General features: G+C 44.1%; 1 protein-coding gene across 1 annotated transcript in view; it reads right to left on the bottom strand.

Moving 5' to 3' along the window:
• The window catches only part of LRRC38 (leucine rich repeat containing 38), a 47,237-nt gene extending 40,010 nt beyond the window's left edge, over positions 1-7,227 (bottom strand). The window contains exon 1 of the mRNA XM_020971992.2: positions 6,581-7,227. Coding sequence (XP_020827651.1) covers positions 6,581-7,223 — 643 coding nt within the window. The 5' untranslated portion in view covers positions 7,224-7,227. The remainder of the gene's footprint in view (positions 1-6,580) is intronic.
• Between the last annotated feature and the right edge of the window lie 19,246 nt (positions 7,228-26,473).

Raw genomic sequence — 26,473 nt, 5'->3', positions numbered from 1 at the left:
ATGTCAGAAGTGGGCCTTTGCAGCCAGAATGAAACAATGCAAGTATTGTGGAAACACAATCAGGATAACACAGGATTTAGCAGCTACTACATTAATGCACCGCAGGGCTTAGAATATGATATTCCAGAGGGCAAAGGAGATAGGATTACAGCCAAGAATCACCTACCCAGAAAAATTGAGTATAATCCTTCAGGGGAAAAATGGACATTAAGTGAAACAGAAGACTTTCATGTATTCTTGATGAAAAGACCAGAGCTGAATAGAAAATTTGACTTTCAAACACAAGACTCAAGTGGAACATGAAGAGGTAAACAGGAAAGAGAAATCATAAAAGACTTATTAAGGTTGAACTGTTTACATTCCTGCTTGGAAAGATGATATTTGTAACTCGTGACACCTTTGTCAGTATTAGGATAGTTGGAAGGAAAAAAATTATATGTATAGATAGATTGATAGATAGAGGACACAGGGTGAGTTGAAGACGAATGGGTGATATCTGGAGAATAAAATTGAGGGGTGAGAGGATTATACTGGGAGAAGGAGAAAGGGAGAGGTACAACGGGGTAAATTATCTCACATAAAACAGACAGAAAAAGGCTTTTACAGTGGGAGAAGGTGAGAGAGAATGAGTGAATCTTATTCTCATTGGATTTGGCTTAAGGAGAGAAGAACACACTCAATTAGGTATGGAAAGCTATTTTACTCTGCAGGAAAATGGGGGGAAGGAGATAAGAGAGAAGGGGAGGGCAGATTGGGGGAGAGGGTAATGAGAAGCAAACACTTCTGAGAAGGGACAGGGTCAAAAGAGAGAATAGAATAAAAGGGGGAAAGGACAGGATTAAGGGAAATACACTTAGTTTTTCACAACATAACTACTATGGAAGTGTTTTGCATGACTACACATATATAAGCTATATCAAGCTGCTTGCCTTCTCAGTGAGAGTGGGTGGGGAGGGAAGAAGGAAGAAAATGTAGAACCCAAAGTTTTAAAAACAAATGTTAAAAAACTGTTTTCACACGCAACTGGGAAATAAGGTATACAGGCAATGGGGCACAGAAATCTATCCTGCCCTACTGGAAAATAGAAGAGGAAGGGGATAAGAGAAGGGGGGGGGAGATAGAAGGGAGGGCAGATTAGAGGAAAGTGTATTCAGAATGCACATTGTCTTGGGGTTGGGGGAGGGACAAGATGGGGAGAAAATTTGGGACTCAAAATCTTGTGGAAGCGAATGTTGAAAACTAAAAATAAATAAATTAATGAATAAAGATAAATAGATAGATAGATAGATAGATAGATAGATAGATAGATAGATAGATAGATAGATAAGTAAGTAAGTAAGTTAAAAAAAAAAAAGAAGTGGCCCTTCCTGCCTCCAAGACTGGCTTTCAAATTTCTATAACACTCTAAAGCAGAAAACTCGAGTTTTCTTCTATATTTTTTGCGGGCCACCTAAAATCCTTTGGCATGCCGAAAGCGGCCCTCGGGCCACAGGTTGTGCAGGCCTGCTCTAAAGTCTGAAAGTGCTTTACATAAATGATCTCATTTCAGTGGATAGAGCACTGGCCCTGAAGTCAGGCAGACCTGAGTTCAAATCTGGCCTCAGACCAAACACTTAACACTTACTAGCTGTGTGACCTTGGGCAAGTCACTAAACCCCAATTGCCTTAAAAAAATGATCTTATTTGATCTTCACAGTAACCTTGTGAGGTAAGTGCTATTATTATCCCATTTTACAGATGAGGAAACTGAGGCTAAGAGAGGGTTAGTGACTTATGTAGTGTCACAAGCTGCTAAGTGTGAGGCTGGATTTGAACTATTCATTAAACCATGAGGACTGAGTTCAGGTCCTTGGGTGCCAAATCTGGCACCTTTTTTCACTGACCTGCATGGCTTCCCAGAATGGTATAGAATAAAGTGCAATACTAGATAAGAGAGAGATGGGGCAAGGAGCTCATGGGGGTGTCTGCAGCCCCCTCCCCTGAGCTGCCCAGACTATGGTCAGGAGTCTTAGCTCCCTGGGCCCGATTCTCCAATCTATCATTACGGGCCTAGAAGAAACCTTAGAAATCAATTGCTAAGTCACCTCCCTCTTTACCAAGGTGGAAGCTAACGCCTAAAGGAGGTCCCAAAGTTAATGGCAGAGACCAAGACTGGCACCCAGGCCCCTCTGCTCCCTAGGCCAGGAAGGGGGCCGATGAGGCAAGAACCTCCTTAGATTCTCTGGCACAGGCCCCAAGGCCTCTGATCAAGACCCTGCCATTCTCCAGGCCAGGAATTGGACAGGAAATGGTCGGCTTTGATTTCCCCCTCTTTCCCTTGTCTCCTCTGTTCATTCTCCTTGGCTAGGAGCGCCTTATCAGATGGGTGACTGCACGGGGACTCTAACCTGGCAGGCAAGATAAACACATTTTACAAGCCAAGGGGAGCTATCAAGGTCACAGGGAGAGAACTGTCTCGATCTCCTCTCTGGCCCCATTTTAACAGCTAAGATGGCACCTTTCCCCATTTACTTAGACTTACTTCTAGGAAGAACACATATGCAGCCTGGATCCCCCAGGAGTCCTGAAATGGTTTCCTCCTTTGCAATGGGTTCCCCCAGTATTACAGAGCACCTGCTTAGGAGGCCCTGCTCCTCTGGCAGCCAGGATCTCTCCCTGTGGAATGGGGCTCCAGGCCACTGAACTTGATGCTGGATGATTCAAGTGGGAATTCGAGGAGATAGGGATTGGAGAGAGAGACTGGTTATTTACTGGTATAGGGCTCTCCCAGATGAGGAAATTCCCTCTACCAGTGAAGAGTGGCATCTTCTTGGAAACTTCTGCTCCTACAGACTTTCCGGGAGCCCTCAGAAGCTTGTACAGGGCCACATGCTGATGTGACACTCTACATCACAGAGGCAGGTCCTCATCCCAGATTTTCCTGGCTTCCAGGACAGATCTCTATTTCATCATGCTGTCTTGACTATGAGAATGAGAGTAGCTTAGAACATTAGGGACAGGGACGGCCTGGTCCAAACCGCAGAGAAGGCTATGTGTCTGGACATCTGGGTCTGCTGCTGGCTCGCTGTGTGACTTTGGCTAAGTCATTAACATCTCTGGGCTTCACCTTTCACTCCTCCAAAATGGTTGTTCCAAAATGACCCCCAAGGCCAATAAATAGATAAACAGGTAGTCAATAAATGAACATAAGCAAAAACATTATGAGTTAACTGGGGGAGATAAACACATACAGATATGTTGTTCAATTGTGTCTGACTCTTCGTGACCCTATTTGAGGTTTTCTCGGCAAAGATACTAGAGTGGCTTGCCATTTCCTTCTCCAGCTCATTTGACAGATGAGGAAACTGAGGCAAACAGGGTGAAGTGACTTGCCCAGGGTCACATAGCTTAGTCAGTGTCTGAGGCTAGATTTGAAGTCAGGTCTTCCTGACCAGGCTTGGCACTCTATCCACTGTGCCACCTAGGTTTACACAAAATAGATGCCAGGCAAGGGAGGGCACTGGTAGCTGAGGTGGAAGTGGGGGGAATCAGGAAAAGTCTTATGTACAAGGTGACACCTGATTGAATCTCAAAGGAAACCAGGGATTCTTAGAGGTAGGAGGAGAGGGCAGGCAGAAGGGAGATGATTATAGCCTGTGCCCAGGGATAGGAGCCCGAATGTCATTCATGAGGAAGAGCAATATGGGAGGATTTTGTGAAGGAGAGTAACATGGAATAGGTCTGGAAGCAAGTGGGGGGGTCAGGTTGTGAGGAGCTTCGAATGTCAAGTCTAATTTGTGGATAACTCAATGTATGATCTGTGAAATATACATGGCACAATGTTTGAGAAGTCTATAGCAGTGAACTTATAAAGTAAAGACAAAGGCTTACACGATTGGGGGAGAAATGTTCTTTCATGTCAGAGTTGTTTGACATATGTTATCTTGCTGCCCTGTTGCAACCAGAGAAGGAGAAAGGGTAATACTTGGGAGTAGAAGAACAGATGGAGAAGGGCATGAAAGCTTGGAGAAGAGTCAGGATGTTACATCAGTTCTAACTTAGCTCTCTCTGACCACTGAACCATGTTCCCCTAGTCCATGCTGCAGCCTATGTTATTATTTATTGTACTGGAAATCAGTGGACAGCTAGGTGGTGCAGTAGATAGAATTCTGGGCCTGGAGTCAGGAAGACTCATTTAGAGTTCAAATCCAGCCTCAGACACTTACTAGCTGTGTGACCCTGGGCAAGTCACTTAACCCTGTTGGCCTCAGTTTCCTCATCTGCAAAATGAGCTGGAGAAGGAAATGCAAACCGCTCCAATATCTTTGCCAAGAAAACCCCAAATGGGGCCACAGAGAGTCGGACATGACAAAAGCTACGGACCAGCGACAAGGGGAAATCAGTGAATGCTGATTCATCTGTCTAGAACAGAACTTTCCATCCATCTGTCTAGTCTTCAAGGAAAGACCCTAATGCCATCCAATGCCATCTGTTCCCCAATCACTGCGCTGCCCCCCCCCCCCAGCCAGGAAAATCTTAAAGGGCCCTTTGAATTTGAATAATTATTATCAGACCGCTCCAGGCTCTGCACTCAGTACAATATACTAATATGTGGCAGATATAAGTTTACCTGTTTGGGACAGTTAGTTTATGATTTAGTTAAGTCTTAAGGTTGCCTGAGGCTCAAAAGTTAAGCAATGTACCCACTGTCACACAGCTAAGAGTCAGAGGCGGGATCTGAACCCAGGTCTTCCTGATCCTACCTCTAGTGCCCTCTCCACTGAGCTTCACTGCCTCAGCACCTGCTTCGTATCTTTGCATTCTTTCCTGTAGTGTAGCTGCTTCTACCCACGGCCTAGCTTCCCCAATAGACTGTACATTTCATCAGGGAAGGGACTACCTGATTTTCTTTGTATCACCCTTGTCCATATGGCAAGGAGCTGTGATTTTATCCAAGTAGGAACTCTCTCCACTTCTGGAAAGCACAGCTGGTCTACAAGAGATGGTCTTAGAGACTTGCTTGAAGCTCAGACAGGTGAAACAACTTGTTTGTGATATGAGAGGCAGGATTTGAACTCAGGTCTTCCTGACTCATGGGCCAGCACTTCATCCCCTATCCAGGGGTGGGGAACCTGCAGCCTCGAGGCCACATGTGGCCCTCTAGTTCCTCAAGTGAGGCCGTTTGACTGAATACAAACGTCACAGAAGAAATCCCCTTAATAAAAGGATTTGTTTTGTAAAACTTGGACTCAGTCAAAAGGCTGCACTCTTTGAAGGTAAGATGTGGCCTCGAGGCCAAAGGTTCCCCATCCCTGTGTGCTGCCTTTTGGTAGGAGAGAAGGAAGGTGGGAAAGAAAGAAAGAAAAACCACTGATGGAGCGCCTGCTGGGTATACCGTCCTCACTAGGCAGTAGTAGGAAGAACACAAAGGGAAAACCAGAGCTTCCTATGCTGTGGGTACACCTCACTGGGGGTCTGGCTTAGATTCATATCATCACAGGATTCAGAACTGGACCTTAGAGATCATTTAAACATGAGCAAGAGCTCTAAAGCACACAGGGCCTTGGGGATCATTTAGGGGCAGCTAGGTGGCACAGTGCCCAGCCTGTAGTCAGAAAGACTCATCTCCCCAAGTTCAAAGCTGGCTTCAGACACTTACAATGTGACCCTGGGTAAGTCACTTCACCAAAGTTTCCTCCTTTGTATAACAAGCTGGACAAGAAAATGGCAAACCACTCCAGCATTTTTGCCAAGAAAATCCCAGATGGAGTCCTAAAGAGTCAGACATGATTGAAGAACAACTGGGATTGTTTGACAGGTGAGGAAACTGAGGCCCAGAGAGGAGAAATTTTTTGCCCAAGGTCACACAGCTTGAATCCTGAGACTCAAACCCAGTGTTCTTTCTCTGGCACCCTGTTCCTACTCCCAGTAGAGCATCTTCCTAACCAAACTTCCTCATCAGCTGACAGATGTTGTCTGGCTCCCTTACAAAGGAAATCTGCTCCTCGCCAATCTTAGAGTTAGTCCCATGGGAATATAGGGTTAGGGATGCAGCAATGGCAGGTACAGTGCCTGATGCACAGTAAGTACTCAGTCAACAGCCACGTATGAAGATCCTACTATGTGCCAGGCATTGGGTTAAGCACGATGACACAAGGAAAGACAAATGCCAGCCTCTGCTCTCTAGGAGTTCACCAGTGGGCCCGACAACATGCTAACAACAGCTATGCACAAACAAGCTGTCTATGCAGGAGAAATGGGAAACGGTGTTGGAGAGAAAGCTTGAAGATAAAGGGGGACTGTAGGAAGCGGGAGATTTTAGCTGAGACTTGAAGGAAGCCAGGACGCAGAGATGAGGAAGGAGAGAGTGCCAGTGAAAATGCCCAGAGTCGGGCTGGAGGGTTTCTGGTGAGGAGCAGCCAGGAGGCCGGGGTCACTTCCTAAAAGCCGGCTGACTTGGCGTGACTTGGATCTCCCACCGCAGATCTCAAGAGCCCTCAGCTCCGCAGCCCCACCGCAGCTAGCAGCCCTGGTTCCCTCTCCGCTGAGCTCCCCTCTCCCTTTCCCCCACCCGCCCGGACCGTCCCAGCCCCTCGCTCACCCTTGGGCAGCTTGGACGCATTGTCCTGGAGCCAGGAGAAGAGCTGAGCAAACTCGCAGTCACATAGCCACGGGTTGCCGTCCAGGCGCAGGGTCCGCAGGGAGGGCAGGGCGGCTAGGGCGGCCACGTTGAGGCTCCGGAGGTCATTATCGTTGAGCTCCAGCACCTGGAGCGACTCCAGGCTCTCGAAGGCGGCCTCGTCCACGCCAGCCAGGCGGTTGTTGGCCAAGCTGAGCTTGAGCAGCTTCCCGGCCGAGCGAAAGGTGCCGGCGCCCAGCTCGGTCAGGTTGTTGTAGCTGAGGTCCAGGAAGATGAGCTTGGCGGAGCCGCTGAAGGCGCCCTCCTGCAGCGAGCTCAGAGAGTTGTTCCTGAAGTCCAGGTACACCAGGTCCCCGTAGAAGATGAAGAAGTCAGCCGGGATGGCCTCGATGCGGTTGTCGGCCACCAGCAGCTTCCGCACGTCCAGGGGGAAGGCGCTCGGCACGCTGGGCAGCCCTCGGGCCCGGCAGTCCACAGTATGGGAGTCCGCGCACACACAGCCCGCGGGGCACGCGTGGCTCCGAGGCGCAGACAGGAGGCAGGAAAGGAGGCAGAGGGCTGCGGCGGGCAGCAAGGACGGCGGGGAGCCCGGCGGCGGCCCCATCCTGAGCCAGGGTTCCTGGAGGGGCTTCGGGAGATCCGGACCGGCACCAAGGCCGGGGCGGCTATCTCTAGGTTAGGAGAGAAACATCTGGCCTCCGCCGAGGGAGCGCACTGGCTCTGTGCGCGCCTCTATGTGTGCGTGCGCCCCTGTGTGCGCGGCGCGTGGGCTATGTGGCTGTGTGTGCGCGTGTGTGCTTCCGTGTGTGCGTCCGTCTATGTGCCAGCGCGCCCGCTTGGTATCCAGAGATCACATATCCTTGAAGCTCAAATAGCCGGCGGCTGGGGAAGGAGGAGCGGGTGGAAGGGGGGTGGGGAACGGAGGGAGGATGGAGAGCAGCCGAGGAGAAAAGGAGGGAGGGAACTGCGAGAGGAGAATTCATCCTGCTGGGGGGGAAATCGAGTGGAGGAGAAACAGGAGGGGTAAGGGGACTGCATCATATCAGTGGATTTCAGGAGCTGCTCAGAGCACCCCAGGGCTTTCATCCAGCCCTTGCTGATTTCGGGGAGGGTGAAATTAAACCTGCCCCTGTGATTTGCCTCTCGGCTCTCTGGGAACAAGTGGGGGGTTTGAATATTGAACCCGCGGTAACATCTAGGACACGGTAATAGTTTCGCTGGGCTCCTTGCTCACCGTGCCGGGCCACCCCCTCCCCCCAAAGTTCTGGGTATGTAGTACCACTCAGATGTGGCCGGATCATAGAGGACAAAGAGGCTGGAGGGTTCAGCTGGTGGCGGCAGATGGCATTTTTATCGATTTGTCTGAATGGAGTCCAGCAACCTGGACTTGAATCCTGGCTCTGCCATCTATTACCTGTTTGACCTTGGGCGAATAATGTCATCTCTCTGACCCTCAGTTTCCTTCTCTGTAAAATGAGGTCTTTGAGATCTCTTCCAGCCCTGGGGCAGAAGACTGACTGGGCCATACACATTCAGAATTCTAGATTCCTTCTGTGAATATATTCCTCATTTTCAGGTGACTGACCTGAAAATGAATCAGGATCCTAGATCAAGAGTTTGAAGGGCCCTTAGGGTTTATTTAGTTCATTAAGTAGCAGAATCGGATTTGAACCCAGGTCTTCTGATTTGGGATTGGAATCCATTTTTTTTGTTTTGATGCTCCTGACTCTCTAAACTTTACTACCATGCTTCAGGTACCTTCTCACCTTGGAAGATCCTTCTATGACCCTGAGGGCTCCCTCCTTCCATTGGTGAGATTCCCCCCAGAACCTCCATTTCCAGGCTTGCCACTTCCTCTCTCTCTTTTTAGGCTCCTCCCGTTGGAATGTAAACTCCTTGAGGGAAGGAACTGTTTTTTTCTTCAATTCGATCAACACTTATTGAGTGCCATCTCTGTGTCAGGCACTCTGCTAAGCTCTGGGGATGCCAAAAAAGGCAAAAGACAGAGGTCTTCAGGTAAAGTACTTGGAGCTGGAAGGGCCCTTAGAAGCCATCTGGTCCAATTCCCTGATTTTACTAAAGAGGAAACTGAGCTCAAGAGCCAGGAAAACAGCTCGTTCAAAAATCACACAGGGAACTAAGTAGCAGCAGTGGGATTTGAACCCAGGACTTGAAAACTCCAAATCCGAATTTACTTGTCCTGCTCTGAGCTTCAGAGGATCCAAAGCCAATGAATGAAGTCATTCACTGCAATCAGGTAGTCCTCCACTGAGAGCAGCTGCCCTAGCCTTGATTTTACTTATTAGGAAGCAGCTAGATGGCATCAGAGTGAACAGAGCACTCTGCTTGGAGTCAAGCTCTTCTGAGCTGAAATCCAGCCTCTGACATTGACTAGCTGTGTGACCCTGGGCAAGTCACTTCACCCTGCTTGCCTCAATTTCCTCATCTGTAAAATGAGCTGCAGAAGGAAATGGCCGACCACGCAGATATCTCTGCTAAGACAACTCCATAGACCATGTGGTCCTTGAAGTCATGAAAACCAGAGGTGATTAAACAACAATTCAGAAAGCTTTGGGAAATGAGGGTGGGGAGATGGGGGTAGGATGAGAGTGTGTGCATTTTCCATGTAGAGTCTTTGTGCACTCTTGGAATCATGGGAACTTTCTTCAAACAATTCAATAATGTCGAGATTGAGAAACATTGAGATTAAAGGGAAAACAATCCTTGGCTGGGAGTCAGGACACCTGGGTTCTAGCTCCCATTCTCACACTAACTAGATGTATGATTTGGAGCAAATAGAGACAACACAGTATGTCGGGAAAAGCACCGGCTGCTGATTCTGAAGACCAGAATTCAAATCCTTCCTCTGATATTTATAACCTTGGGCAAGTCGATTGACAGCCACAGGCCTCCCCTCCTTTTAAAAAAGATTTGTTTTTTTTCTAGTTACATGTAAAATTTTTAACACTCATTTTTTAAGATTTTGAATTCCAAATTCTCTCCCTCCTTCCTTCCCTTCCCTCCCACTTCATTAAGAAGGCAAGGAATTTGATATAGGTTATGTATGTGCAGTCATGCAAAACATATTTCCATATTAGTCATGTTGTGAAAGAAAACATAGGCCAAAAAAAAAACCCCATGAAAAAATAAGAACAGTATGCTTCAATCTCCATTCAGATTCTGGAGTCCTTTTAACTCCAAATCTATGACTTCTCCAGTCTTACGGTACTTTAGCTTGGCTCATCTGAGCCTCAGTTTTCCCCATCTGTAAAATGGGAGAGAAACTGGGTTCAAATTTTGTGTGACTTTGAGCAAGTCACTTTACCCTGAGTGTCAGTTTACTTGTCTATAAAATGAGGGTGCTAGGCTAGATAGCTTTTAAAATCTGTTTTAGTTTTATGATCCTTGGCTTATCTGGGCCTAGGTTTTTTTTTCATCTGTGAAATGAGAGAGGATCTGGATTAAAATTCTACCCTAATGCGTAGTCCCTGTGTGACCTTGGGCAAGTCAATTCACTTCCTCGGACCTCAGTTTCCCCTTCTCTAAAATGATGGGTTTTGGCTAGATGTCCTCTGATTCCCTGGTTTTCTGGGCTTGTGAGGAAGGACTGGTATTACAGCTGCAAAGGACTCTAAGAACAAGCGTCCTCTTCTCTCCTGGACTTCCCTCCCCCTCTCCCAGCCTCTGTCTCACCCACACCAACTGCTCCTCCCCCTCCTCCCAACAGCAACCCATCAATAAAGTCTGTACTCTGCTTAGTGATAAAACGGAGACTGTTCAGGGGCTGCAATCCCAAGTAACTGATGTAAGCACTCATCTCAGCGAGATGTTCTCCCCCCACCCCTGCCCCTCCATCCCAATCTACTGAGACCACAGGCCCACAACAGTCTGAAGGTGTGGGCTGCTGTGGATAAAATGCCCTCAGTTGATGGGTTTCCACTGGACAGAAATAATCCAGAGGAGGGCTCTCTGACTGAAGGCCTCTGAATCCTGAGTCTCAATGTCTACTCAGGGAATTAAGCCCCTGGGTCTTTTCTTCCCACCAAGGTACAGAGTGTCCTGATGCTCAACACTGAGCTGCCACTGAGCTGCCCAGGCCATGATCTTAGGTCATCTTTGGCACCAAGTCAGAAGGAAGACATGAGGGGAATATCTGCCTCAGACCCCTGCAAGGTCCACGTGGGATAAACTTTCCCCAGATAGCTGAGAAAAAATACCCAGGATTCTGGACCATGGGCCGGGTCATTTGTGAAATGAGGACACATAGACTCATAATATCATGGCTTGAGAGTTAGAAGGAACCTGAGAGGCCATCTAATCCAATCCCCTTATTTTATAGATGAGGAAACTGAGGCACAGAGTTGAAATGACTCACCCAAGGTCTCACAGGGGAGGGGAGAGGAAACAAGCATTTATTAGCCCTGTGCTAAGCACTTGATCACACAGGCAGTAGGCAGCAGTGGTAGAATTTGGATTCTGTTATCTCTGACTCCAAATCCCAAATTCTTCCTTCTGTGCTGAATGGCTTTTCTCATACCTCAGGACACCAGGCTCTTTTCTGGGGGGCTGGCCACCCCATGCTGCTAGTCTCCTAGAATCCTTCTTTGATTTGACCTCTGCAGATCTGGGACAATGATGTTGGGTTCCAGGCCCAGCCCCTCTGTCTTGTTTTGTTCTTCTGAAGAGTCTAATAGCAGGAAAATCTTGTATGACAGTAGGTGGATGCACCTGAAAAGAGAATGGAGTGATCTTAAAAATTCCCCGGATAAATGGTGGATTAATTAAGAGTCAGACAAAGTGCAAGCAGGTGGCACTTTGAACAGATCCTGCTGCACCCCCACAGCTCTGCTGAACGACCTTGGCCTCACCTGTGACCCTCTCCCCTATTCCAGGAAGAGCCCAACACCCATAGCTCTAGCTCAGGTCTCTCTTATCCTTTACGGTTTTCAAAGCATTCTACATATGGGGTGTCTCATTTGCCCCTCACAGCAGCCTGGTGAGGTAGGTCCTACTGTTCAGTCATTTCAGTCATGTCTGACTCTTTGTGACCTCCTTTGTTTTTGTTTGTTTGGTTTTTTTTTTGGCAAAGATACTAGAATGGTTTGCCATTTCCTTCTCCAAGAAGCCCATTTTACAGATGAGGAAACTGAAGCAAACAGGGTGAAGTGACTTGCCCAGGGTCACACAGCTAGTAAGTGTCTGAGGCCAGATTTGAACTCAGAAAGATGAGTCTTCCTGACTCCAGGACTCTGTGCACTACGGTTTCCCCTAGCTTTCTCCTAGGTGCTATTAGTAGCCCCATTTTACATATGAGAAAACAGAGACACAGAGAGATTAAGCCACATGTCCAGTGTCTGTTAGCAGTTGTTTGAGGCTGCATTAGAATTCAGGTCTTCCTGACTTCAGGGTCAATGCTTTAGGGATCTTTCCCCACTGCCTAGGCTCTATCCTGAATACCCATCTGCCCCTGGTTTAAGTCCCTGGCTTTACTGCCTCAGAGCTCCCCAATTTTGATTTTGCTGTCTTCCTGTCTTTGTAGTCAGTGTGTGTCAGGGTGTGTGTGTGTGCATATGCGTCTGTGTGTATACATGCACATGCATGCCTGTGCACCTGCCTTCCTTTTCAGCTGGTCTGGAAGAAATTAGGAGTAGACGTCCTCAGGATACATGGCTTCCACAACTGACTAGCTGGTATGCCCTTGGGCAAATTCATGGGCTCTTAGATCCAGAGGTGAAAAAGACTTCAGAGGCTGCCTTATCCAACCCTCTTCTTCTCTTTTTTACCTTTTTCTTTCTTTCTTCCTTCCTTTCTTTCTTTGGCAATTGGGATTAAGTGACTTGGCCAGGGTCACACATCTAGTAAGTGTGGGAGGCTAGATTTGAACTCAGGTCCTCCTGACTCCAGGACTGGTTGCTTTATCTACTGTGCCACCCAGCTGCCCCCCAACCACTTTATTTTAAAAATAAGAAATCAAGACCACCGGGGAGGTGAGAGGACATACCCAAGGTCACAGAAGTCCTAAGTGGAAGAGACAGAATTTGAAACTAGGCCTTCTGACTCCGAATCTTGTACCACATATCTGATCCTCTAAGCCTCAGTTTCCTCATTTGTATAATAGAGGCAATATCAGCTCCATTCACCTCAATGTGTGTGAGGGTCACGTGAGAGAAGATATATGAAGATTCTTTGAAAATTATGAAGTCCTAGAAAGGATTAATTTGGTTGTTGTCCTTTGGACAAATTCTCTGTGACGCACAGCATGTCTCTCCTGGAGTCCCTTGGGGCTAAACATAAGCACACTGTCCATAAAGGTCACTTGAATCAAACTAGAGAGGCAGCTTGGAATAGTGGAAAGAGTACTAGACTAGGTTCGAATCCTACCTGACATACTTACTTAGCTGTGAGACCCCTGGCAAATCACTTCAGCTTTCTGTGCCTCAGTTTCCTCATCTGTAAGAAGAGGGGGTTGAATCAATGGCCTCCAAGGTCCCTTTCAGTCCTAAATCTGTGCTCCTATGAGACTCAGTTGAGGACTGTTCTCTTTTCAGATGAGGTTCCCCAGACCCTTAGGCAAATGTGAGCTTCACCACCTCTGTTTTCTCCTTGGCAAGAAAAATACAGGGCAAGTGACCTAGTGAAGGTCACATCATGAGTCAGTGGCGGGAGCTGGAAATAGAACTCAAGAATCCTAACTCCCCAGCAGATGCTGTCGGCCCTACTCACCCCTCTCTCCTAAGAAATGAACTTGTTGGGATTTGAGGAAAAACATTTCACCATGAAATGAAATAGGAAATCGAGGGCAGTGGGCCCCACCCTCCCTGCCTATCTAGCTACATGGAGATGGTATCTACCATGGGATCATAGATTTAGAGCTGAAAGGGACCTTAGAGGACATTGAGTCTAACTCCCTTATTTTACAGATGAGGAAACTGAGGCAAAGTTACGTGATTTGCCTGAGGTCACAAAGGCAGTATATGGGGGTGACAGGATTTGAGTCGAGGTTCTCCTGATTCCAAGAACAAAACCCTCCATTCTTCAGAACATCCATGTACAGGGTCATAGAATTCCAAACCAGAAGAAACTCTGGAGCTGGTCTAGTTTCTCGGCTTCACTTGATAGGTGCCAAAACTAAGGTGTAGGGAATTTAAGGGACCTGCCTAGTGTTATACAGGGAGTAAGTAGTCTAGCCAGGACACCCATCTAGAACTTCTGACTCCACATTCAGTGTTATTTCTCTCACAGCCCTCCCTCTCTCCAGCTCAGTGAAAGGGTAGCGATGGGAGTGGGGCAAACACTCAAGGCATTTCTCCTGGGATTATTCCGACTTCTTTCATCCTTGATATAAAGAGGTGGCATCCACGGGTGAACACTGGGCATTTCTGTCTCCCGGGATTTGACAGCTTGGCTGCTCACTTTAACCACTCTCCTTTTCTCATTCAAACCACACACACACACCACACACACACACACACCCCTAGTATCACATCAATCCCTTGCTTTGACTATGTAGATAGGGTAACAAAAACTATGTCAATCCTACTGCTAGAAAGGAGGATGAGGAAGGTGGAAGGGGAGGAAGAAGAGAAGGGGGGAGGAGGTAAGAGGAAGGGGAGGAGCAGGGAGAAGGAGAGGAGGAAGACTAAACCTGTGATTTCACTGGTGAAGGAAGCTCCCAGGTGAGGAAAATCCATCCACCAGTGCACTTTTCAGTCTTAGAAAGTTGCCTAGAGCACTGAGAGGTTAGGGAGCTAGCCTAGGGTCACACAGCCAGTGTGGGTCAGAGATGAGGCTTGGACTCAGGGCTTGCTGTCTCTGAGGCTGGCTCTTTCTTTGGTATGCCATGCATGCCATCTCTTACATAATAACAAGAACTACTACTACTACTACTAAGTTAATATTTATATAACACTTTCAAGCTTACAAAGCACTTTACAAACCTTAACTCATTTGATCTCACAACAACCTTGTGGGGTAGGTACTATTTATTACAGAAGTTATATGATTTGTTACTGGTCACACAGATGTTACGTGTCTGAGGTAGCATATGAACCTAGATCTTCCTTGCTTCAAGCTGGTTTCAGCATGGGATTATTGAGAAACTCATAGTCACAGAGCTGGTAGGAACCTTAGAACTTACTATGTCAGAGCAGAAATAGCCCTTAGGATATAGAATATCACACCCTGGAGGGTCCTTTGGATGCAGGATATTTAAAACTGCCTGGGATGTTAGAGATGGCATAGGCCAGCCCTATTATTTTACAGTTGCAGAAACAGTAGCGAGGCTCACAGACGGTAAATTGCAGACGTAGAACTGGTCCCAGGTAGTCATACCCCTCAGTAACATACTCCTGCTTTTTTTTTTCTCTGGATTTCCCATTGCCACCATCTCCCAGGCTGTCTTTCCCATCCTGCTTTGCCTGGGATGATTGGCTTGCTACAACAACAAGAAAAAATCCGACCAACTTTTTCCATGGTCAGAAATAGTCCTCCTAATCCTGGCCAGCTGTCTGGTGAATTATGCCCCGGGTCAGTGTGGGGAGGGGGTAAGAACTCAGGTTCTGCATAGCCCCTTCACATTCAGCAAACACTCTTTAGGTTCCCAATATGTTCAAAGCCCTGGTCTAGGTTTTAGAGATACAAATACAAAAATGAGGCATCCCTTCCCCTCAAAGAGCTTACATTCTCCTGGGAGGATACAATGTGTGCATAAAGGAAACTGTAAAGTATATACAAAGTAACACAATAAAATGAACCAGACTCCGCTTCTGCCCTTCTGGATTTTATTTTCTGCGGGCAACTAGACATCAGCAAGGATTTACCACGTGCCAGGCAGGATGCTGAGCTCCATGGGGATAAAAAGAAAGGCAAACAGCAGTGCCTGCCCTCAGGGAGCTCACATTCTAATGAAGAGGGAAAGAAGCAAACAAGTATGTGTAAAGAAGAAATTGTCTGGATGAATTAGCTCTCTCTGATGGAAGATGCTAGCAGTGGCGGGGGACTAGGAAAGACGGTGATTTCTGAGCTGAGTCTCTGTCTTTTTTAAGTTGTTTTTTGGTTGTGTCTGACTCAGTTTTCTTGGCAGAGATACAGGGGTGGTTTGCCATTTCCTCCTCCAGCTAATTTTACAGATGAGGAAACTGAGGCAAGCAGGGTGAAGTGACTTGCTCAGGGTCACACAGATAGTAAGTGTCTGAAGGAAGCCAAAAGGTAGAGAGGAAGACGGAGAACATTCCAATCATGGAAGACATCCAGTGGGAAGTCATAGAGTAAGGAGGGTCATTTTAGAGGAACAGCAAAGAGCCTCGTATAACTGGATCGCAGATGGGATGGGGTGGGGTGATGAGGTATAAGAAGACTGGAAAGGTGGGGTTATGGAGGGCTCTGAACATCAAACAGAATTTTATATCTGATTCTGGATGTAATAGGGAGCTGGGAGGGGAGTTTGATGGGGTCAGCAATAACTATAATACCAAATTGAACATGATCAATAGAAAATGCTATTCTAGATCTGGATAGGGAAAGAAAATTCCCAAATTAGGAAAATGATTCAAAAGCACCAATCTTATTAAACATAAGCCAAGACTGTATACCAAAAAGATCATACAAATGGGAAAAAGGACCCACATGTACAAAAATATTTGTAGCAGCTCTTTTTGTGGCGGCCAAGAATTGGAAATTGAGGGGATGCCCACCAATTGGGCAATGGCTGAATAGGCTGTGGTATACAAAAGTAATGCAATATTATTGTGCTATAAGAAATGATGGACTTCAGAAAAAACTGGAAAGACTTGTATGGACTGATGCTTAGTGAAGTGAGTAGAACCAGGAGAATGTGTACACAATAACAGCCATGTTATGAGATGAATGACTTTGATAGACTTAGCCGTTCTCTGCAATGCAAGGATCTAAGATATCTCCAAAAGTCTCATGATGGAAAATGCTATCCATATCCAAAGAAATAACTATGGAGTTTGAATGCAAATCAAAGCATACTATTCACAATTTTTTTCTTCTGTTTTGTTTTCTCTTTCTTGTGGTTCCTCCTATTGGTTCTAATTCTTCTTTACAACATCACTAATGCGAAAATATGTTTAATTGGAATGTATATGTATAGTCTGTATCAGATTGCACGCTGTCTTGGGAAGGGAGGGAGAGAAAAATTTAAGACTCAAAAGCTTATGAAAGTGATTATTGATAAATAAAAATTAATTAATTTTAAAAAATAGGCCAAGAGCATCCTCCTCATCTAAGGAAAATTACACACAATGATAAGTGTTGCTTCTCAGCCAGCCCACAGGGTTAGCCTTTCATTTTCTAATGATTTCTTATGGTATTCCAAATGGGTCCTCATTAGAGTGCTCATTCAGTGCCTCTTTGGGGTGAACAGGTGACCCTGAGTTCTGGTTCCTGCACACGACTTTCTATCTCCTTCCTATGAGCTTTTGCACAAGCTGAGCCCTGGAATAGACTTTAACCTCTTAAAATACAAGCACAAGTGCCCCCTCCTATATGGGTCCTTTCTTGATTTCCCTGTGGTTAATGCTCTCTCTCTCTCTCTCCTGAAATCACTTGGTATATATTTGTGTTCTATTTATGTCTTCTACCCCCTCCTTTGCCACAGTAGGATGTAAACTCCTTGAAGGCAGGACTGTCCATTTTTGGTCTCTCTTCCAGTGCCTGGCACTTAGCAGATGCTTAATAAAATGCTTATTGAATTGAATCAAATTCTTGAAGGCTAACATAAGCTTTGGCAGGCTCCACCAAGCCAGAATGCCTTCAAGAAGAAATTGTGCTGGTAAATGTTTAACAACCAGGCTCTTAGAAGAAGAAAAGTTGTATGCACACATACTTTTAAGCTTAATCTCCAATATTAACACTTTCGTAAGTCTTAGATAATCAATAAAACAGCAAATCAAGTCTGGTTTGTAGTTATTAATGATTTCTGAGGCATAAATGTTTACACTGGAAATTTTCAGCTCTTGCAAGCTGATTAGAGCTGGCTCCAGCACACACTTCTAAGGATGGGCCTGGTGTGAGGCCTTTATATCTGTCACCTGCATGTCAACCTAGCTAAGTTCAAAGAGGCTAATCGGTAGGTTTGTAGGATTATATATTTAGAGCTGGAAAGGACCTTAGAGATCATTTGGTGAAACCCCCTCCATTTTTATAGAGGAGAAGAATGAGGTGCAAAGATAGGCGAGTAACCCACCTGAGGTCACACAGGTAATAAATGACAGAGGTAGGGCTCAAACCCAGATTCTTAGACTTCAAATCCAGTTTTCTTTTGCCTATACCACACTGCCTGCAGGGGATGCATTTTTTTTCCCATCACTCTAGATAGTGAAGACTAAGGCATAGGGAGGCTGGGAAGTACAGGAGGGAGTGACTAGACTGAAGAAATCCTCCAGCTTTTGAAGTGAGTGTCCCAAGGTGCTTTGACTCTCAGTGTGCTAAATAAAATCTCAGTCCTCCGCAAGTCTCTGAGAGTATCAGATCTTAAGTCACAGAATGATAGCCCACACAGGCCATCTAGACCAACTCCTTCATTTTACAGATGGGAAAACTGAGGCCAGACTCACACAGCTAAAAATGGCTGAGGCAGAATTTAAACACAGGTCCTCTGACTCCAGCTCCTTTGTTCTTTCCACCATACCATGGTGCCTCTCTACTTTTAATAAGGCCAAAGTGTGATTACTGAGTAGCATACAAACATACTTGCCATACCTCTCCACACTCCTTCCCCCAATACAGGAATGAACAGGTGGGTGATTGAGCATAGGCACACATGCATACACACACACACACACACACACACACACACACACACACACACACACACAAAGAGTCCACACCGCCTCCATCACCCAGGTGTGAGACTCTGAAAGTGTTGATGGTAACCCTGGTATAATTAGAAAATTCAATAGTATAGAGCAGCCCTATTTGTTTTCCATGAATTCTGAGCCTTCAATTTGCATGCTTTTTCACATAGGTTTGGGTGCTGGTGTGCATACATTTGCATGAATTTCCAAGCTCTCATGCTGAGTACATAAAATAAATAAATTAGTCAGTGGAGCCTTTCCTGGCCTCCTGAGGACGTGATGTCACATATACAGCGTGACCAGAGTAGCCTGTGCAGCATTTTGGCGCTCAGAGGCAGAAAGGGCCCCAAAAGACCAAACTAGAAAGTCAGGCTATCAGGGTATTTATTTACTTGCTAATTTAACAAGAGGTAATTACAGAGTGCTTATAAGAGATCTCTTGGGTTCCATAAAAAACATTTGTTCATCTGTTAATCAAACACATGTTTATGTAGCCTATGGTGCTCTCCATAAAGCTACTTCAGGTTCAAAGGCCAACATTTACTCAAAACTACAGCTCACAAGCCCCCATCAGTGTTTCTTATTCCAGTCTGAGTCTATAGTAGTTGGAAGCAAAGAACATTTAATTAACAGTGTACCAAAATAAATGAAACCTTTCCACAGATTTCCATACTACTGATAGGAGATATGATATGTATGACAAGAAACGTGAAAAAGACTAGGATTACACGTACGGAACACATGTAGCCAGGGCTTCATCCCTGCTGAAAACCCTCTCAGCCTCTGACTCTGCTACTTCCTCCTTCCCCCATGAAGCTGGAGACATCAACTGCTGAACTGATGATATTACAGGATGCAATCCTGGCATATCCACTTGTGTATTGTCTCCACTTCTGGGTGCCATGTTTTGAAATGGTCTTTGATAAGTTGGAAAGTATCTAGAGAAGGATAACTTGGATTGTGAAGAATCTTGAGATCTTGCCACACAAAAGTTTTGAAAATACGGGTGATATTTCACCTGGAAAAGACAAGACTTAGGAGAGGTCACAATCTCTGTCTGCGAGTGTCTGGAAATGTCACATGGAAGGAAGGAAATAAGCCTTTATTAAACACCTGCTGTGTGCCAGGCACTGTATACTTTACAAATATTATCTCATTTGATCTTCACAACAACCGTGGGAGGTGGGTGCTGCTATTATCCCCATTTTACAGTTGAGTAAACTGAGATTGAAAGAGGTTAAGTGACTTGCCAGGGTCACACAGACAGTTAAGTGTCTGAGGCTAGATTTGAACTCAAGTCTTCCTGAGTCCAGGCCCAATGCTCTATCCACTGTTGCCACCCACCTGCCTCTAAGAGGCAGGATTGCAATTGTGCTGCTTAGCTCCAAGGGCAGGACCATCAGCAGTGGATGCAAAGAGGCATGTAGGCTTCATGTGAAGAAGAACTTCTACCAATTAAAACTCTCCAAAATTGGAATGGGCTGCCTTGGGATGGAGAGTTCTCCCCCTTGTTGGAAGTCTTAAAGAAGAGCAATTAGATGACTTCTTGTTGGATATGTAGAGGATACATATTTAGGTATGGGTTGGGTCAGATGGCCCTTGAGATCCCTTCTAACTCTAAAAACATGAGATTTTGGAATTCCTTCATCTTGCAGTGCTCAAAGTAGGTTCTATTGAATATTACTTCTCTTCATTAGTCATTGTCACTTCCCATGATCCGCCTTCAATCAACTCAACTTTACAAAATGGGGGTTTATGGAGAGCTTCCCCTTACCCCCTGAAATTCCTTGGCATTTACTCCTCTAGACTTTGAATTTAATTACCTGAGTGCATGTTGTCTTCTTCCATCCCCCTTCCTCCCTCCCCATATAGCTCAAATATTGTTGTCGCTGTTCAGTCATTACAGTCGTGGCCGACTGTTTGTGATCCCATTTTAGGTTTTCTTGGCAAAGATTCTGGAATGCTTTGTCATTTCCTTCTCCAGCTCATTTTACAGATGAGGAACTGAGGCAGACAGGGTTAAGTGACTTGCCCAGGGTGACATAGCTAGCAAATTTCTGAAGCCAGATTTGAACTCGGGTCTTCCTGACTCCAGGCCTGGCACTCTATCCACTCTGCCACCTAGCTGCCCAGCTTAAATATGTCGTGCTTTAAGGTTTAAAAATCACTTTAAAGAATAGAATATAAACTCCCTGAAGGCATGGACTATTTCATCTTTGTATTCCTAGAAACTAGCAGTGTGGATGGTACATAGTAGGCACTTAGTAAATGTACATATGATTGAGTTGAACTCAATAAGCAATTATTAAGCACCTCCTTCTGCAGTCACTATGCTACGAGATGGGGATATGAACACTAAATTGAAACCATTCCTAGCCTGGAAGAGCTTACATTGTAAATCAATTTGGAAATTGCTGTGGATTTTCCCATAATAAAAAATGTTAGACATTGCTGTTAGAGTATTAAATGCTTACTTCATACAGGTGTGGTGCTAGGCAATGGGGATAAAAATGCGATCATCTCTGACTTCTAGGAGCTCACATTCTATTGGGGAGACAACATATACACAAGTATATACAAAATACGTCTAAGTTAATGGGAGGGGGACCTGGGCATGCACAGCCTATTGAATCATAGAGGTCAAGGTAAATATGAGAGGCAGTGATTGTGAAATGGGGCTTGGGTGCCAGCCCCAACCAGGCTGTAGGTTGGTACGTAGTTGAGAAGTACTCTTGGATTTAGAGTCAGGAATACCTAAGTTTAATACCTGGTTCTGCCACCACTCTGCCATGTGACCTTGGAGAAACTCATAAGCCCCCAGATTTTGCTCCCTGGACTTTTGTTTCCTCATCTGTCAAATGAGGGGGCTAGATATTATCCAAAGCTTCTTTGCCCATAAGAGCGATTTGGCAAGAAAGTGCGAGTAGATCATTGGGAGAAACCATCCAGGTTCATGGAGGAGCGATTCCAGGTACATGGGTACCAAGCATTGTCTTTATATACTAAGGACAGTGTGTTATTACCTCCATACTAGAAAAGATACATGTTTTCATCCATCTGGGCATCTCTTCCATCACTACAGACCGTGACAACCCACCATGGTTTTAGTAGCTTGTTTCATGAGTTGCTGTGGCCAAAAAACCCTCATTATTTGGCGGCTAATAACCTTCTGCTAACGAGCTCCTAGTTCAGTTAGAATTTTGCTCAATTCTGCTCAATTGATTTGGATTCAGTTTCATTCAACAAACGTTTCTGAGGGTCCTGTTATTGTTGTTCATTCTTCATTTGCGAAGAGAACATCACAGGGGATATCTTGACTTGAGCATGAATTGGATTTAAGTGAGGCCGACTTGTACAGTCATTAGCCTCACCCTCTCTTCTTCAGTCATTGAAGTCCTGTGGTCAGACAAAAGTCAAGACGACTGGTGATGGCCAGGGATGCAGTGGATGACCTTGGTTGACCAAGCTTTAAGCAGCTCCATGTTACCTGCTTCAACCTCCTTCATGGTTGTTGGAACAAATTGTTCTCATCCACCTGTTCTGCCAGGAGAAGTCTTAAACATGTTTGAGGTAGATATCTCCTCACTATGTACATGGCACTAGGAATCAGGATGCCTTGAATTCAAATCCTGCCTCAGAATAGCTGTGTGATCCTGGGCAACTCACTTAACCACTACCTGCCTCAGTTTCCATAAGTGTAAAATGGGGAGAGTAACAGTACTTACTTTTCAGGATTGTTGTGAGTTTCAAATGACGTAATAGTTGTAATGTGTTTAGCATGGTGCCCAGCACATAGTAGGTGCTATATACATGTTAGCTATTATTATTACTCAAATACTCCAATAAAATATGTGATCCTATTGATGTCAAGATTCACTCTAGCCATGCAGATTGCAACTCAGCCCTATTTACCCAGCCTGTGCCACAGGAAATCCAAAGGGCTGGGAGCTTTCCTGGCCTTCTCTTGACCTTGCTCTTCCGAGCATCCCAGTGGAGCACACAAACTGTCCATTTTTCCATTACTCTTGTGATGGTGATAAACCCACCTTTTTTTTTTTCAGTTACACATTTCTTTGATGTCATCCTTTCTGCCTTTCTACAAATCCTTATTTCTTATGTGTGTCAGCTTGCTCCCACCCACCTAGCACCTCTCCCTTCTCCCGTTGTGATGCTCATTTTAAATGCTCTGGGAACAGTTGTGTTCTCTGACTCATAGCCATACAACACACTGATAGAATACTGGTATTTAATAAAATAGGCTTTTGTTTCAGGGAGAAGTTGCAGGTTCTTAAAGGAGTTTTTTAATTTCTCAAAGGCAGCTCTGCCCTCTCTTTTCCTCCTATTTAACTCAAATTCATTGCTCAGGATAGAAAAATTAACTCTTTCTATATAGAAATATTATAAGCTTCTAAAGTATATAAATATGTACATAAAATAAATATATACTATATTGTTGTTCATTCATTCAGTCATGTCCAACTCTTTGTGATTCTATGGACCATAGCACTCCAGGCCCTTCTATCCTCCTCTATCTCCTGAAGTCGGTCCAAGCTCCCGCTCACATTCATTGCTTCTATGACACTATCTATCCCTCCATCCATCCTCTGCCATCCCCTTCTCCTTTTACCTTCAATCTTTCCCAACATCAGGCTCTTTTCCAATGAGTCCCATCCTCTCATCATGTGGCCAAAGTATTTAAGCTTCAGCATTTGTTCTTCCAAGAAATAATCTGAATTAATCTCTTTAACTATTGATTGATTTGATCTCCTTGCTGTCCAAAAGACTCTCAAAAGTTTTCTCCAGTGCCATGATTGAAAAGTGTCAGTTCTGCTGTGCTCAGCCTTATTTATAGTTCAACTGTCACAAGCATACATTACCACTCGAAAAACCATAGCATTGACTAGAACTTTGTCAGTAAGGTGATTTCTCTGCTTTTTAGTATGCTGTCCAGATTTGCCACAGCCTTCCTTCCAAGGAACAAGCATCTTTTAATTTCATGGCTCCAGTCACCATCTGCAGTGATCGCTGAGCCCAAGAATCTAAAATCTGACACTGTTCCCATTTTTTCTCCCTCTGTTTGCCATAAAGTGATGGGATCAGTTGCCAGGATCTTAGGTTTTGGTTTTTTGTTTGTTTTTTATGTGAAGCTTCAAGCTAGCTTTTACATGCTCCTATTTCACTCTCATCAAGAAACTTCTTAATTCTTCTTCACTTTCTGCCATCAGAGTGGTATCATCTGCATATCTAAGATTGTTGATATTTCTCCCATAAACCTTTTTTCCTGCTTTTGAGTCATCCAGCCTGGCATTTTGTGTGATATGCTCTGTACGTAAGTTAAAAAAAATAACAGCCTTTTCATACTCCTTTCACAATCTTGAACCAATCAGTTGTTCAATGTTTGGTTCTAACTGTTGCTCTTGACTTGCATACTGATTCCTCAGGAGATAAGTAGGATGATCTGGCACACTTATCTCTTCGAGGACTTAACATATTTTATGTGAACCACACAGTCAAAGACTTAAGTCAATGAAGTCAATGAGGCAGAAGTAGATGTTTTTTCTAGAACTCCCTTGAATTCTCCATAATCAAGCAAATGTTGCCAATTTGATCTCTAGTCCCCCTGCCCCTTCAAACACCAACCTGCTCTTCTGGTAATTCTTGGTTCACGTATTGCTGAGACCTAGCTTGCAGGATCTTAAGCACAGACTTGCTGGCATGTGAAATGAGTGCAATTGCTTGGTAATTGGAACCTTCTTTGGCATTGCCTTTCTTTAGGACTGCGATATAAACTGATCTTTTCCAATCCAGTGGCCAATGTTGAGTTTCCCAAATTTACTGGCATGTTGAGAGCAAGACTTTGACAGCGTCATTACGTAGGGTTTTAAATAGCTCAGCTGGAATTCCATCACCTCCAGTAGCCTTATTGTTAGCAATGCTTCCTAAGGTCCACTTGACTTTATTCTCCAGGATGTCTAGCTTTGTCTTTCTTTGTATAGTTCATCTGTGCATTCTTGCCACCTCTTAATCTCATCTGCTTCTGTTAAGTCCCTACGATTTTTATCTTTTATCATACATATTTTTTCCGTGAAGCATTCCCTTGATATGTATAATTTTCTTGAAGAGACAATGCCTTTCCCATTCTGTTGTTTTCTTCTATTTCTTTGCATTGCTCATTTAAGAAAATCTTTTTTTATTTTTAAAATTTTATCAATTTATGGAATAAAACAAGCATTTCTATAACAATACAATAAAAAATGATGATTGCATATGAAATTGCAAATCTGCTATGCACAACTTGTTATTCCTTTCAAATATACAACAAAATTATCATGTATATTTCTTTTTTTTCTCCATCCCCCCCTGCCCTAGAGAGAGCTACCATTAGGTATAAATAGGTGTGCATACATATGCAAAATTAATCTGTATATACTTCTATTTATCAGTTCTTTCTCTGGATGCTGATAGTGCCTTCTTCATATATCCTTTATAGTTAACATGGGTATTTGCTATAGACGTAGTAACTTATTAGCTCAAAGTCATTCTTAAAATAACATTGTTGTTATTCTATACAATATTCTCTTGGTTCTGCTCATTTCACTTTTCATTATTTCACGCCAGTCTTTCCATGTATTTCTAAAATCATTGAACCCATCATTTCTTATAGCACAGTAGTATTCCATCACAATCATATACCACAACTTGTTCAGCCATTCCCCAACTGATGGGCATGTATCCCTGCAATTTCTAGTTCTTTTCCACCACAAAGAGAGCTGCTATCAACATTTTAGAACATAGAGGTTCTTTTCCTCTTTCCGTAATCATCTTTGGAAATAGACCAAGTAATGGTATTCCTGGGTCAAAATATATAGGCAGTTTAATAACTCTTTGGGTATTATTCCAGATTGCTCTCCAGAATGGTTAGATCAGTTCACGATTCCACCAACAATGAATTAGTGTACTGATTTTTCCACATCTTCTCTAGCATTTGTCACTTTCCCCTTTTATCATTTTAACCAATCTGATAAATGTAAAATGATATCTCAAGGTCATTTTAATCTGTATTTCTCTAACAAATAATGATTTAGAGTTCTTTTTGTATGACTACAAATTGTTTTGATTTCTTCATTGTTAAATTGCCTGTTCATATCCTTTGACCATTTATTAATTGGGGAATGACCAATATTCTTATAAATTGGACACAGTTCTTCATATATTTTAGATATGAGACCTTTATCTGATAAATGGTTTATAAAATTCTCCCCCCGCCAATTTTCTGCTTTCCTTCTGATCTGGGATACATTTGTTTTATTTGTACAAAAGCTTTTTAACTTCATGTAATCAAAATTAATTGTTTTATACATAACTTTGCTTTTGTTTATTCATAAAATTGTTCAACTATCCATGAATCTGATAAGAAATATGTTCCATGTTTTTTAAATTTCATTGTAACCTCTCTCTTTTTATTTAGGTCATGTAACTATTTTGAAATCTACTTTATTTTCATTTTTAATTTAATTAATCCACTTTATTTTATTAAATATCTTTTTTCTCCTGAAGGATTATATTCAGTTTTGCTGGGTAGGTGATTCTTGGTTGTGATCCTAGCTCCTTTGTCTTCTGGAATATCATTTTCCAAACCCTCTGATCCTTTAATGTAGAAGCTGCTAAATCCTGTGTAATCCTGACTGTGGCTCCACAGTATTTGAATTTTTCCTTTCTGGCTACTTGCAGTATTTTCTCATTGGCCTGGGAGTTAATCTGGCTATAATATCCCAGTGAGTTTTCATTTTGGGCTGTCTTTCAAGAGGTGAGATTAGTGGATTCTTCAAATTTCTATTTTACTGTTCTGGTTCTAGAACATCAGGGCAGTTTTATTTTTTTGATAATTTCTTGAAATATAATGTCCAGGATGTTTTTTTGATCATGGCTTTCAGGTAGTCCAGTAATTCTTGTATTATCTTTCCTCCATCTATTTTCCAGGTTGGTTGATTTTCTGATGAGAAATTTTATATTTTCTTCTATTGTTTCATTCTTT

Source organism: Phascolarctos cinereus, unplaced genomic scaffold (genome assembly GCF_003287225.1).
Source record: "Phascolarctos cinereus isolate Bilbo 61053 unplaced genomic scaffold, phaCin_HiC Scaffold_726;HRSCAF=1367, whole genome shotgun sequence".
NCBI classification, from domain to species: domain Eukaryota; kingdom Metazoa; phylum Chordata; class Mammalia; order Diprotodontia; family Phascolarctidae; genus Phascolarctos; species Phascolarctos cinereus.
This window is presented reverse-complemented; position numbering and strand designations above follow the sequence as displayed.